This window comes from Schistocerca piceifrons, chromosome 2, assembly GCF_021461385.2.
Source record: "Schistocerca piceifrons isolate TAMUIC-IGC-003096 chromosome 2, iqSchPice1.1, whole genome shotgun sequence".
NCBI classification, from domain to species: domain Eukaryota; kingdom Metazoa; phylum Arthropoda; class Insecta; order Orthoptera; family Acrididae; genus Schistocerca; species Schistocerca piceifrons.
Genome location: NC_060139.1, coordinates 924,945,562 through 924,960,923, shown reverse-complemented (window position 1 = coordinate 924,960,923; position 15,362 = coordinate 924,945,562). Strand labels below are relative to the sequence as shown.

Below are 15,362 nucleotides of genomic sequence, written 5' to 3'. Positions count from 1 at the left end.
TCCAAATGGGACAAAGAATTTAAATGACAAATATACTACATTGCATAGAATCAAGCCACGACATCAAAGTTTTAAACAAAGAAAAGAGTATACAATTTTATGTTAACTATTCAATCAAACACATTTACAGAAGCTCAACGATGTAACATTAAACCAAAGCAAAAGGCAAAATAAATCTGTACAGCATTAGATCCATGTCGCTTGTGGGAGAGGCAGACTACCGGTAGCACCACAGGTGGTTGATGAAATCACTGTTGCTACAGCACACAAAGCTGAGTGCAGCTCCTGATCATCAGGCATTGTGCATGCTGTGTCATGACAGTTGAACATCCAGTGGTCAACTGGACAAAAGGTGCTTTGAACTATTCGGAAATGGTATCTGTTCAAGATTCATATTGTACAGCAAGTTGCCCCACAGGACGCGCAACCACGTGTTGGCTTCGCTCTCCACTTTCTCACAGGGATTTAAGTTGATGAGGGCTGGCCCTGGAACATCCTATGGACAGAGGAAGCTCATTTTTCTCTGACGGGTGAGGTGACTACATAGAACTGCCTAGTGGGGGGATCTTTACCTCCACTTACTGTGCATGATGCTCCACTGTATCGTGAACTTGTCACCATATGGTGTGGCTTCACGGCTACGTTCATCATTGCCCCATTCTTTTTTAAACAGGTTGGCGATCAAGGACCAAAGGCATGCAGTGTTACTGTCCAGCGCTACTGTGATATGCTTCGCCAACATGTCATACCCGCCCTACAGGAGAGAGACGCATTGAACTCAACAGTTTTCATGCAAGATGGAGCACCACCGCACATCGCTCGTGAAGTCCACCTGTTTCTCCGAAACACATTTGGAAACGATTGAATTATCAGCCGATCGTTTCCAAATGCTTGGCCGGCACGATCGCCCTTACTCACTCCCTGTGATTTCTGGTTGTGGGCCTACCTGAAGGAGAGGGTTTACCAGGGGACCATTCATACGTGTGCTAATCTGAAGAGACATAGCTAGCATGCCTACGGACATGCTTCGTTCTGATGTGCAGAATGCAATCCTGCGTTTTCAGATTATTCTGGACACTAATGGCCGCCTTACTGAGCCCCTTTCATATTCTGCATTATTTCTCTTCTCCATGTCCTTAAATTTAATGCTTCCAAGCATGTTATAACGTGTTAAGTGGGGAAAGTTTAATTACGAACATCCGGTATATGCAAAAGTTAATAAAGGTTTGGTACAACAATATTCACTATTCGCTAACCTACCAAAAATCCTAAGACATTTCCTATATAGAGTGATCTATACGCTTGTGTTTCGTATGGGGAAGTGTGGTTGGATGACCTTGATAAGTAGTTTTAACTAGGGAGTTTCCTATATGAAATATGTAATATCGCGAAAACCTAGAAATGTTACGGACATTGACTGAGAATATGTAAAATTAGAGAAAAAATACAATAAAACTGCGTGTTCTGGAGGAGAGTGCTCTCATGCTACATACACACATCTTAATACTGGCCGGCCGCGGTGGTCTCGCGGTTCTAGGCGCTCAGTCCGGAACCGTGCGACTGCTACGGCCGCAGGTTCGAATCCTGCCTCGGGCATGGAAGTGTGTGATGTCCTTAGGTTAGTTAGGCTTAAGTAGCTCTAAGTTTTAGGGGACTGATGACCACAGCTGTTAAGTCCCATAGTGCTCACAGCCATTTGAACCTTAATACTGGAAAGGAGAGGCATTAAGGAGAGGTGTTGTCAAGGCAAAACGGCCATAGTATCCTGCACATGGGCAATACAACCTAACATTGGACCATGACTTCAGTGTGCAATAAGAAGTTTACCAGAAGCAGTAGTAAACCGTGATGAGGCTGGTACATCTCCTCTCGCTACTGATCATGGTGTTTATTTGCTCGAAAGATGCCACTTCTTCTTCGTATGCATTTTCAGCTTTCAACAATCATTTTACATGACCGTTGTGAACCATAATTTCTGAACCTTAATCGGGCTTGAACTTCGTGAACAACAAGCATCATGTTGTTGTTGTTGTGGTCTTCAGTCCTGAGACTGGTTTGATCCAGCTCTCCATGCTACTCTATCCTGTGCAAGCTTCTTCATCTCCCAGTACCTACTGCAACCTACATCCTTCTGAATCTGCTTAGTGTATTCATCTCTTGGTCTCCCTCTACAATTTTTACCCTCCAAGCTGCCCTCCAATGCTAAATTTGTGATCCCTTGATGCCTCAAAACATGTCCTACCAACCGGTCCCTTCTTTTTGTCAAGTTGTGCCACAAACTCCTCTTCTCCCCTATTCTATTCAATACCTCCTCGTTAGTTATGTGATCTACCCATCTAATCTTCAGCATTCTTCTGTAGCACCACATTTCGAAAGCTTCTATTCTCTTCTTGTCCATACTATTTATCGTCCATGTTTCACTTCCATACATAGCTACACTCCATACAAATACTTTCAGAACGACTTCCTGACACTTAAATCTATACTCGATGTTAACAAATTTCTCTTCTTCAGAAACGCTTTCCTTCCCATTGCCAGTCTACATTTTATATCCTCTGTACTTCGGCCATCATCAGTTATTTTACTCCCTAAATAGCAAAACTCCTCTACTACTTTAAGTGTCTCATTTCCTAATCTAATTCCCTCAGTATCACCCGACTTAATTCGACTACATTCCATTATCCTCGTTTTGCTTTTGTTGATGTTCATCTTATATCCTCCTTTCAAGACACTGTCCATTCCGTTCAACTGCTCTTCCAAGTCCTTTGCTGTCTCTGACAGAATTACAATGTCATCGGCGAACCTCAACATTTTTATTTCTTCTCCATGGATTTTAATACCTACTCCGAATTTTTCTTTTGTTTCCTTTACAGCTTGCTCAATATACAGATTGAATAACATCGGGGAGAGGCTACAACCTTGTCTCACTCCCTTCCCAACCACTGCTTCCCTTTCATGTCCCTTGACTCTTATAACTGCCATCTGGTTTCTGTACAAATTGTAAATAGCCTTTCGCTCCCTGTATTTTACCCCTGCCACCTTCAGAATTTGAAAGAGAGTATTCCAGTTAAAATTGTCAAAAGCTTTCTCTAAGTCTACAAATGGTAGAAACGTAGGTTTGCCTTTTATTAATCTTTCTTCTAAGATAAAGCATCATACACCTCTGAAAACCTATGTAATGGCTGTGTTACAAAGAATCGGTGGTTTCTTTGTTGTGCAGCGTCGTTGTTTTATGACCTTACAGTTTGCCATCGTAGTTTATCGGAGAGAAACATGCAGGAAGAATTTATGTCATGCACTGAAAATGTATTTCTTACGTTGGAATATTAGTAGCGTTGCACTCCACACGGCTAATAGGTTGGAAACCGCACAGATGTAGCATTATAGCGTGCTTAAGTGCAGAACCCCGTAGCCCTTGGAAAGTGTTTGTTCCACGATCATTTCTCTCTTTCCGATACCTTCTTGGTACGGACACCAAACACTAGAAAAATACTTTAGAATTCTTAGCACAAGTGATTTACGTACAATGTTTCAAACTCCTTTTCTAAGTAACTGATAGACGTATATGAGGTACTGCAAACCCTATGTAAGTACATTTGCTTGACAGTTATCCTGTTTAAGAAGTTGCCGCAGTATGGTGCGTAATTTCTCATGTCAAACACCGCTGCTGAGTATTTGTATGCTTCCCATAAGATGCATTTCCATTGCTGGCCATCATTTTTTAGCATTGATACGAGCATAGTATAATATCTGAACTGTAATCGGATGTGACCACTGGCCGCTATACACCTCCAGAAAGCTGTATTTTGCATGTAGGAGGGCGGTCCAGAAAATAAGTTCCGACTGATCGCGAGATAGATACCACCGTGAAAATCAGAAATGTTTCATTTGTAACAGCAAAGCTTTATCGGATTTTCGTAGTGGTTTCCATTTTGTGACCGATAGGAACTTACTTTCTGGACACGCCTCGTATCACAAAGACTGTGTGTTTCTCTCTGACGTAGAAGGATGCAGTTTTGTCTTCTTAAAGTTTGTCACCTTAGTGAGAGGGATAGAAAACTTGCAGGATGGATATAAGTCAGATGAAGCACATATACGTCCTGCATTAGGGTTTACTATTATCGCAAATTTAAGTGCAGAACCACGTAGCCTTAGAAGAGCGTGTGTTTATATTCTACAATCATTTTCCTCCTTCCAATACCTTCTTGGTACTAAACCCAGACACTATAAAATACTTCACAGTTGACAGCACAGTTGATTTACGTAAATGCTTGAAAATTCATCCATCTGGCGCTCCATCATGCATAAACCACACGTTTCTTCTTAACTGTCTGTTGTATCACTACAACACTCATATCTGCTATACACCGATAAGGGGAGCTAACCTCCTCAAAATGCATGCATATGAATGGCATAAGTAAGAGTGGTGCAGAACAGTCCTCGCTGAAGAACAGTTACAGACTCAGCTCACTCTGTTCCTTTACGAGACATGGAATGTATTGGGTATAGTACCCTCCTTGTCAGTTGCAAATTAAATCAGTGAAACAGTTGCAGGGAGGGGTTGGTTGAAGACAATGAGTGGGGGGGGGGGGGGGGGGAAGGAATCTTTCAATCTCCAACTTCATCCTATGAATGCAAGAATGTTACTCCCATCCGCTCAGGGAAAGGAGGACAATCATACTCGTAAATTCCACATTGTGATCAGAGTACTAGAAATATGTAGATAACCTGACTGCATCGGAATAGGACACTGTCTGGTTTACACTGGTATATATGTCCAAGAATTAACCATGAATGGACATACTGTACATCTATCTACATCTATGTACAAACGCAATCTTATATATGGTTCTCCCAAAATAGTGGAGGGGTGGTCTACTAATGATACAGAAACTGGGAAGCATGCTGCCATGTGCTCGGTTATCGTTTAAATTACGGAAAAAACCTGGTAAAATTTCTAAAATTTATCGCACTGTCAACTGTGGTGCTTATTACAGTGTATCGTCCCATAGCGTCGGTGTATTTTCCATCCCTGTTGAGAGGATACGTTGGGGAAATGTAGCATATGCCATACTGTTATGGGATTTTCGCAGCAAGTGAAAACACGTGTATACCCCGATTTCTGTCTTCGAAAATAACTAGTATAGGAGGTATACTGTTGATAACGGCATAATGATTGACTGACACCAGCTGTTTACAATCTAGAGAGTCTTGGTTGGAACAACACCTTCTGGGGATGGCGAGCACCTTAACAGTGATCACGTACATGGCTGCAACATGAAGTCTCAGTGCTCTTGGCCTCTGAAGCAGAACGCCAAGACATCTACTCCTGAATATGAGACTACATGTAGAAGTTACCACCTCTGGACAGCTGTTTGGAAACACTCCTCAATGCTGCAAAATATTCCAGTTTCCATATGTTGCGAAACATTCCACCAGGTATCATAAACAGATTAGCATAGCAATGGGTTGAGGGGAGGGGTCATACATGCCCCTGAATATATGCTACCCACACTAACAAAGCGGCCGAGAACCGGCTTTGCCCTGTTACTTACAACTTACTATCATTCCCAGCCACTCTTCTTCTCATTACCATATGACTGGTGGCAGCTAGGTGATCTGTTGTAGAAGATTAGTAGTCTGTTGTTGTTAATTCGTTTTCCTGAACCACTGTAGGAATGGTATGCTGAAGAATATCACCATCTACTGTAGCAATTGTAGGTGGAGAGATGAGCCCAAAATGCGAAAATACTCCAAACCTACCTACCTGCTTGGCGCTTGTACAGTATAGAATGAAGTGCCCTCAGGCAGAGAGAGCCGATTCGCAGTAGCACATCTTCACACTTGAATCCCTATAGCACATGCTATAAATCAGTTTGCTTAACACATTGAACTCAGTATTGGGGGAAAACCACAGGGATATCAAAAGTGTCCCTAAAGTGAGTCTGAGCCGTGATCGGTGGGATTCAGCTGTGGTACCAATATGAAACAGGGGCAGGACAGTAGTCCTCACAGATGACGCCAGTCGTTGTCAGGTAGCAGCCTACTCATTCTGAGTTCCCCTTGTGGCGAGCGCCAGCTCTGGCATTGTCTCTGCCATGCAGAGCGTGCTGTGCTGCTGAAGAAGAGGTTCAAGGCTGTCAGACCCACTAGGAAGTTCTACAAAGGTAATCAACCATCAGATAACAATACTGATACATAAACTGCTCCTACGAGGGTTAATCGTAAGTTTTCATGATCACTTGGAGATGTTTGTTGAAAAAGTTTGGATTTTTAATTGTTCATTAAGCGGGTTCCATCGCGATAATCATATCATCATTTCGGAAGTGGCTGTCAAGTAATGGCTTTTTTCACCTGTGGAAAGAGGAAGACGTCAGTCGGTGCCTTGTCAGGAGAATACAAGGTCAAGGCAAAATTTGGCTGCTCAAAGAAGCTGATGTGCGGCTGTGTCCTTTGTCGAGCTCGTTGGCGTGTGGTCATGGAGCACAAACTCCTGCTCTGACAGCTTGCCATGGCGCATTGTCTCAACAGCCTCCTATAACCTGGTCAGCAATATTTGGTAGTACTCCTCTATGACGGTTTGCATTATGTGCTACTACACATCATGGCAGTAACCCCTCCTGCCCCACAATCACAGTCTCTCCTTGCGTGATGATGGCTGAATCTTCGCCGTTTTTGGCATTAATGACCCCACCAAACGACCAGGTACAGCAGAAAACCAAGAGGGAAAAATGGTGTTTGGTGAAGACATGGTGAAGAGATGGAAAGAATACATTGAGGAGCTGTATGCCAGATCATCTCTTTCAGAGGAAGTAATAGGAAGAGAAAAGCAAAGTAAACGAAGATGACAAAGGAGATGACATTCTGCAAGAAGCATTTGACAAAGCTCTAAAAGGACTACAGGACAACAAATCAGTGGGTATTGATGGTTCAAACGGCTCTGAGCACATCTTAGGTCATAAGTCCCCTAGAACTTAGAACTACTTAAACCTAACTAACCTAAGGACATCACACACACCCATGCCCGAGGCAGGATTCGAACCTGCGACCGTAGCAGTCCCGCGATTCCGGACTGCAGCGCCAGAACCGCTAGACCACCGCGGCCGGCTGTGGGTATTGATGACATCCCTGCAGGAGTAATAAAGAATGCTGATGACAGCATGGAAATAATGCAGATTAAACGTATTAGGTGCATATATAACACAGGAGAGATACCGACATACTTCCAGAAATGCATAATTGTTCCTATACAAAAGAAGGCAGCAGTTACAAAATCTGAACAGTACCGAATTTTAAGCCTAATATCACATGCATCAATAATTCTCATAAAAATAATTCTAAAGAGAATTTAAGAGAAGGTGGAGGATATGCTGAGTGAAGATCAGTTGGGTTTCAGAAGGGGATTGGGAACAAGAGAAGTGATTCTGCCACAGAGATTCTTTATCAAATAGCAATTACAGAAAAATAAACCAACTTATATTGCCTTTGTAGACCTGGAAAGGTATTTGATAACGTTATCTGGCAAGAGATGTTCAGAATGCTGAGGAAAAGTGGAATGAAATACAAAGACATCCGTGTGATACTCAGGTTCTACAAGAATGAGGTGGCAGTGATTATGAACTGTCACCAGGAACAAGAAACAAATATTAGAAAAGGGGTAAGACAAGGATGTGCACTCTCTCCTCTTATGTTCATCGCTTACATCCAGGAAGTTAACGACCAAGTTCGAGATACTAATGAGCTGGGGATCAAAATTAATGGTCAGAAAATAGACATGCTACGTTATGCCGATGATATTGCTATAGTCACAGAGACAGAAGAAGATCTAGAGGAAGTCCTCAGAACAATGGAAAGGATTCTATACAATCAGTATGGGATGAGAATAAACAAGAAGAGGACTGAAGTGATGGTACGCTGTACAGAAGCAGAATATGAACCTCTGAGAATGAGAACTGAAAGAGAGGAGCTGAAAGTGATAGAGGAATATACCTGCCTGGGAAGCAATATCACAAGGGATGGTAGAAGCCGGAAAGAAATGTGAGCAACAGGTCAAAATACCACTTAATCTGAGGCAGAACTTACGTACCCGCAAGAACACCAGTCTGAAAATAAGGAAACACATCATGAAAGCTTTCATTTGGAGTGTGGCTCTATACGAATATGAAACTTGGACAATGGGAAGAGAAGAGAGAAGACGGCTAGACGTCCTGGAGATGTGGTGCTATAGAAGGATGATGAATATCAGCTGAAGAGACAAAGTAACAAATGAAGAGGTGCTTAGAAGAGTAGAGGAAAACAAATCTCTGTGGAGGCACATCCAAACAAGAAGAGACAAACTTGTAGGGCACATCCTACAACACGACAACATCATTGGTACAATAGCAGAAATAGCTACTGAGGGAAGGAATCGGCAGGGGCGACCAAGGATATCATACACGCAACAGATCATGAATGATGTTGGATGTAACACGTATGTGGAAATGAAGAGGAAGGCAAACAGAAGAGAAGAGAGGAATGACGCTCTGTAGAAAACCAACATCAGTGTTGAACAATAAAAGAAGAAGAAGAAGAAGAAGAATTAGGAACGACCTTCACAACAAGTTAGAGAAAACTTTTCATTTAACACCAAACATTCAACTGAAATATTCAGATTATATTGCTCAACGCCAGTACTGCAACTGCGCACTGCAGTCTGTACTTGATGGAGAGCCCAATGTTGAAATTCTCACATTTTTCTGATGAATCATGGATAGATTTATCAGGGCACGTGAACTCTAAGAATAGCCGACCTTTAAGTTCTGTAAAATGTTCAACAATTACGACAAGGGTTCCTGCATGATGTGAAAACAACCATGAGCTGTGCAATTACTGCAACTTGAATTAACGAAACTATCATTTCCCTGTAAACTGAAACATCTTATCCATCGAATCTACGTGTGAACAGTGTACTGCAACATTTTTCGAGAAATCATAACTATTTCATGCACACAATGCAAGAGCACGCACGGCCAATGAGTCTGAGACGGTAGTAAGAGATATTTGTTCCTTAGCAAAAGTATAACAACATTCAATTAGCAGCAATTTCAAAGCGTAGGCTTACTACTTAACCAAGACAGGTCACCATCGTCTTTTTAGTACCTACACAGAGACCTATAGTGAGTCTGAGCATTAGCCACAATTCGTCTATGTTTCTCGAATTTGGAGTAAGTGTTCTACTGCGTCTTTTACGTAGGACTGTCTATCTGTTCCAACATTTGTGACTGATCCTCTGGCTTTCTTTACAAATATGTTGTCCTTGGTGACCATCATTGCTAACAATGACCGCCAATCACTGTCTCTTTGTCGACGATCTCAGTATCATCTACGTTTCTTGTAGTCACCAGCCTTAAAGTGTTTCTTTCACTTATTGCCTGTGGAACTAATTTTTCGGACTAGTTATTTGTTGATGGCTTTAATGTTACGTTGCAAGACTGTTTACTCTTACTGTGTCCCATGGTGTCATGTGAAAGTAGCCCGCTTCTGATAACGTATTGTTAAACTACATGCGTGTAATTCAGTTTAGGCTATATTTAATGACTTTGCGATCAGCTTGTCTAACTCTGGCAGGTTGGGCAAGCATGCAGTTATCAAACTAACTCCATCAGCGTTAGTTACTTTCGTCTGTGTTTATACGCAGTTACATTTAATTTGCACTTCGCCTAACCTAATATTTTTGCTTGCCCAACCGCGAGGAGCGTTTCTATCCTAATTTTGCCATATACAGGATGTTTATAAATGAATATCGGGGTTTTAATGAATATCGGGGTTTTAACGCTTTATAATATATTTTATATTAAACTTTCAGTTATAAATGATATGTCAAATGAAAGAGCAACTAAAACAGTTTTACCAAGAATCTTATAAATGTCCAATGTGAGCACCATTTGTCACACGGCACACATCGAGTCTATAACCGAGTTCTTCCCAAACGTTCATAAGTGTGTCTTCAGTGATTGTAGTAACAGCTGCTTCAATTCGGTTTCTTAATTCAGGGAGGTCTGCTGGTAGCGGAAAGCCCGAAAGGAAAAAATCGCATGGCGTTAGGTGGGGTGAACGTGGAGGCCATGCAAAGGAAGCCCTGTCATTGGGCACCTTGCGGCCTATCCAGCGTTTGGGTACAGCGAAGTTTAACCAATTCCGTACTTCGCTGTGCCAGTGAGGTGGCGGAAAATGAAGTTCTCTGGTTCATCTTCTTCCAACTGAGGAAAGAGTCATTGCTCTAGTGTATCAAGGTAAGAAGTGCCAGTTACAGTACGTTCACTCAAAAAGATAGGCCCATAAACTTTCCACTGGAATATGGCACAAAAAACAGTCACTTTAGGGGAATCTCATTGCAGTTGTACCACCTTGTGAGGATTTCTTGAGCCCCAGATGCGAACGTTGTGAGTGTTAACATGTCCACTAAGGTGAAAGGTCAATTCATCACTGAAGACAACATGATCCAGAAAATCTTCATCATCATGAAACTACTTTTCGTTTGCAAAATTAGCATGTAATCCATGGTCTTCCGGCTTTAGAGCCTGTAATAACTGTAACGGTAAGGGCATAGTTGTAAGCGTTTTCTTAAAACTTTCCAAACAATCGACACAGGAACTTGCAAATCACGACTCGCCTTCGAGACTGATTTCTTTGGGCTACGAGCGAACGACTCTCTCACTCGCTCAACAGTCTCGTCACTAACTCTTGTTTGTCCTGTGGTCTTCCCTTTCAAAGGCAGCTGGTATCTTCAAATTGATGATACCATCTACGAATGTTATTGTCCCTTGGGGCATCACAACCGAACTGCAGCAGGAACGCAATTTGCACAGTGAATGCAGATTCGGTCTTTGCAAACTGCAAAACACAAAACGCTTTCTGTTCACTAGTCGCCATCTTCGCTGTCTAGCGGATTGCGGTGGGAACACTGCGCGCTGCGCATGCGCACTGGTGCCAAATACAACTGTTTGAGTTGCTCTTTCATTTGACATATCATTTATAACTGTAAGTTTAATGTAATAAATATAATAAAGCCTTAAAACCCCGATATTCATTTATAAACGCCCCGTACATTCTCTTTACTGTTGAACTATGTTACTAGTATTATGTGAGAAATATTTGAAGCTCGCCTCCAGCAGTTGACAACTAACATAGTACTTCAAGAGTCTCATGTCTAATACTTGATTTTATATCGGTTTCAATTATTGGGTTTTCAGATTACGAATTTTTGCCTGAAGATCTTAGGGAATTTTGCTAAAAATTCAAAAAAGTGTGTTCCACACGTACTCTGCTTCCACCTTGCCCACTTCTGGCCTATAGTCAACACTTTGGCAACCGTACGAGTCTCCACAGATCGTGGAGTCTTCTGAGAGGTCCTGCGCCGAACCCACGAGGCCTCTGTTTTAAACAATCCACTTGGCTCCAGTCCATGGCAAGATGCCGGAAATCGGCTGCTACGGTAATACACAAGTTACGAACATAGTCTTGTATTGTACGTATGTGGGATACATGTCGGTCCAATGTGAATATACTTTGAGCTGGGGAAATGTGGGCTCAAGCAATAGATATCCCAGTTTACGTTCAATATCCAGTACAAGATAATGAAGTTAGCAAAACGGCGATATCCGCAAGTGACTAAGATTCGACCCTGTCTAAATGGTACTGCTTTTGGAACGCCTGGCAAAAAGCTATTCACAGGTGGCTGGAAAACACCAGACATCCTTACCGAAGCCGCTTACTTTGCAAAGAATGAATATGAGTAAACTCTATTTTACTGACATGCTACCCATAGAAAAATCCGTGTTATCAGCTAAGTTACTTGCTTTCTGACAGGTCATACAATATGAAACATGACGGAAGACACTTGATATGTACCGACCCCATGAATACTCTCTTTCCCGTTGCGAGGGCTGCTTGGAGAAAAACTGCTATCTATCTAGCACAGGACGTCCTAAGGTATATTGCCATATCTCAAGAACTCCATAAATCGATGTTTCGGTGAACACCGGGCTGCAGTGATGCAAGAAGCAATGGTCGCGCCGCACAGCTTGTCAGACAGGAGCAGCAACTGGTACTCACGATGACAACTACCAACTGCTTGCAGCTGAGACAACGGCAGAATGGTTAACGTTATGTTGCGGCATCAGCTTCAAAGAAACTGGTTACCGAACTGTCTAACAGCACATATCGCACCACCCCTGGTTCCCCACAATTCTAGTCTGAGTCGGAAGAAGCTTTTCACCGTTAATAGATTAAGAGCACCCACTCGGATTCCAGTAAAATGGGACACCTAAAATAATTAACGCTGTGATTACTGTTCAGATGAAGCGGTGGTTCTACAAGCTGACGGAAAAAAAATCGCAACACCAAGAAGGAGTTTAGCGACATGAACGGCGCACGCGTGCGTCTACATATGAAAGGTGATATCAATTCAGATTTCTCGCCAGTCGCATTGCTTTTAGTAGCGCCACTATGAGGGTGCAGAACAGGCTTGCGTCAAATAAACGCTGTAACGGTCGTAATCGTCAGTTACCTTCGAGATTCGACGTGGTGAATTGATGTTAAACATGAATGCCCTTACAGCGACAATGACGCTATTATCAACACCTCACTGAGTTTCAACGAGGTCGTGTAATAGGGCTGCTAGAAACTGGATGTTGCTTCTGCAATACCGCAGAAAGACTTGCACGGATATACCCACTGTGCGTGACTGCTGGAAGCGGTGATCACAGGAATGTAGTGTCGCAAGAAGACCGAGCTCCGGACAGTCACGTGGCACTGCTGCGAGGGCACGTCATCTTCTTCGGCACATCGTACTGCATCTCCAGCAGCCATTTGCGCAGCAGTTGGCACCACAATGACACAACTAACAGTTACAAATGGGTCACTTTAAGGACAGCTCCGAACCACACACCCTGTAGCTTGAATTCCACCGCCCTCAAACAATCGCCGTTTGCGACTTCTGTGGTGTCAAGCGAAAGCTCGTTAGAGCCCTGAATAGAGGTCTGTTGTGTTTTCTGATGAAAGCTGTTTCTGTCTCGGTGTGTTGGTTAGGAGTACACTTGAGAGCCTGCAACCATCCTATCTGCATGCTAGTCACACGGACCTACACGTGGGTTATGGTGTGGAGTGCAATTTCGTATACCAGCAGGAGTACTATCGCGGTTATACCGCGCACCCTGCCTGCAAATCTGTACGTCAGTCTGGTGATTCGGCCTGTTTTACTGCCTTAAAAAAAATGGTTCAAATGGCTCTGAGCACTATGGGACTTAACATCTATGGTCATCAGTCCCCTAGAACTTAGAACTACTTAAACCTAACTAACCTAAGGACATCACACAACACCCAGCCATCACGAGGCAGAGAAAATCCCTGACCACGCCGGGAATCGAACCCGGGAACCCGAGCGTGGGAAGCGAGAACGCTACCGCACGACCACGAGATGCGGGCTTTCTGCCTTCCATGAGTATCATTCCAGGGGGTGTTTTCCAACAGAATAATGCTGCCCACATACTGCTGTTGTAACCCTACATGCTCTACAATGTGTCGACATGTTGCCTTGGCCCGCTCGACGAGCAGATCTGTCTCTAATGGAGAAAAGATGGGACGCCATCGGACAACTCCAGTATCATCCACAAACAGCATTAACCGTCCCTGTATTGACCGAACAAGTGCAATATTCATAGAATTCCCTCCCACAAACTGACCTCCGGCACCTGTCTAACACAGTGGATGCACGTTTGCATGCGTGCATTCAGCAGTCTAGCGGTTACACCGGTTATGAATATACCAGAATTTCACATTTATAATGGCTTATCTCGCACCTACATTAACTTAGGTTCTCGTAATGTTAATCACTGAAATATGTTACCTAGGGAAATGTATTCCAGAAATTGCAATACTCCACATTAATTATTTCTCGATGTAGTGATTTTTGCCAGTGAGTGTGTTTGTAAGCAGCAGGTATAGTTGGATTAGGATAATTGGTTCTCTCTGTTCGACAGATAACGGTAGTGTCATAAAATTTACTCCATATTTATTAGCCGTCTTCCTCAGTGAAGTGCCTTTGTCACTTCGCTTTATGCCTCTTTTTGTGTTATGTCTCCGTCTGTCTTCCTTTTATAATTTTTCTCATCCTTTTGTGTAAAATTATTTATAGATTCCTGCAAGCGATTCGTTAAGTTGCGATATCAGCTCCAAAGAAACTGGAAATCGAACAATCTAACAGCACATATCACATCACCCCTGCTTCCCCACAATTCTAGCCTCAAACGGAAGATTTTTAAGAGACGGCCACATGGCTTCCAAGAAACTGGCACACCCGACATAGTCAATACCCTATCCGAATTGTGATTACTGTCAGATGAAAAGGTAATCTTCCAGTTTCTGGTGCACTACGTGAGATACAACAACGAGCGTAACGTCAAGTGAAGTTCTCAATATCGTTGATGTCTCATTTTGATTTATGTTCTTTGAAGACTTCTAAAAATGTAAGTTTTTGGCTGTTACCTGCTTGGTGCTTTAATTTGATTAGTTAGTGATAAAAAGCTTATCATTGGAATACTGGTCAGGCTGCTTAGCTGTGTGGTAACGTGTTTGCCTACGATGCAGCGGGCCCATGTGCGATTCCCGGCCGGTTTGGAGATTTTCTCCGCTCATGGACTGGGTTTTGTGTTGTCCTCATCATCATCACATCGACACCCAAGTCGTCCAGTGTGGCGTCACCTAAAATAAGACTTGCAACTCGGCGGCCGAACTTCCCCGGATAGGGCCACCCGACCATCAAAGCCACATGATCATTTCATTTTTTTTCATTGGTGACTACGTTAAGTTTCCTTATATGCATGATCAAGTTAAGTGGGGCTACCTGTGTTCATTAATTTCGTCGTTGTCTAGGAAAGAAACAAAAATATTGTCACTCTTTGTGACAACAGATTATTTGTTCATGTACTGATGACTCTCACTTGTGAAGAATGGAAGTTCGTTAAATGGCAAACTTGATCTTTCTCGCAATGGCGAACCTGATTTTTCTCATGCTGCCCCGTGCACATACTACAAATCTGTCGTTTATTTCTGACAGGCTCGAGAACTGAAGGATGCTCCCGGTGCACTGTATCCATTGCAATGTGACGTCAGCAGCGAGGAGAGTATTCTGTGCGCCTTGAAATGGATCAAAGAAAATTTAGGAGGAATCGATGTTCTTATCAACAGCGCTGGTCTTTGCGGAGATAGCTCTCTGACAGGTAAGTGAACCACAGTTCACCTCCATTCAAGTAAGAACTACGAGACGTCATCATGCGGCGAAGAATCTGGAAAGAGATTTAACGTTTTTATGGACGTTAGTGAAT

The 15,362-nt window shown here is 42.9% G+C and overlaps 1 protein-coding gene across 1 annotated transcript in view; it reads left to right on the top strand.

The window, feature by feature from the left end:
* Positions 1-15,362, top strand: part of LOC124775993 (dehydrogenase/reductase SDR family member 11-like) — a 58,643-nt gene that overhangs the window by 13,168 nt on the left and 30,113 nt on the right. Inside the window, exon 3 of the mRNA XM_047250835.1 lies at positions 15,095-15,257. Within this exon, the coding sequence (XP_047106791.1) occupies positions 15,095-15,257 (163 nt within the window). The remainder of the gene's footprint in view (positions 1-15,094; positions 15,258-15,362) is intronic.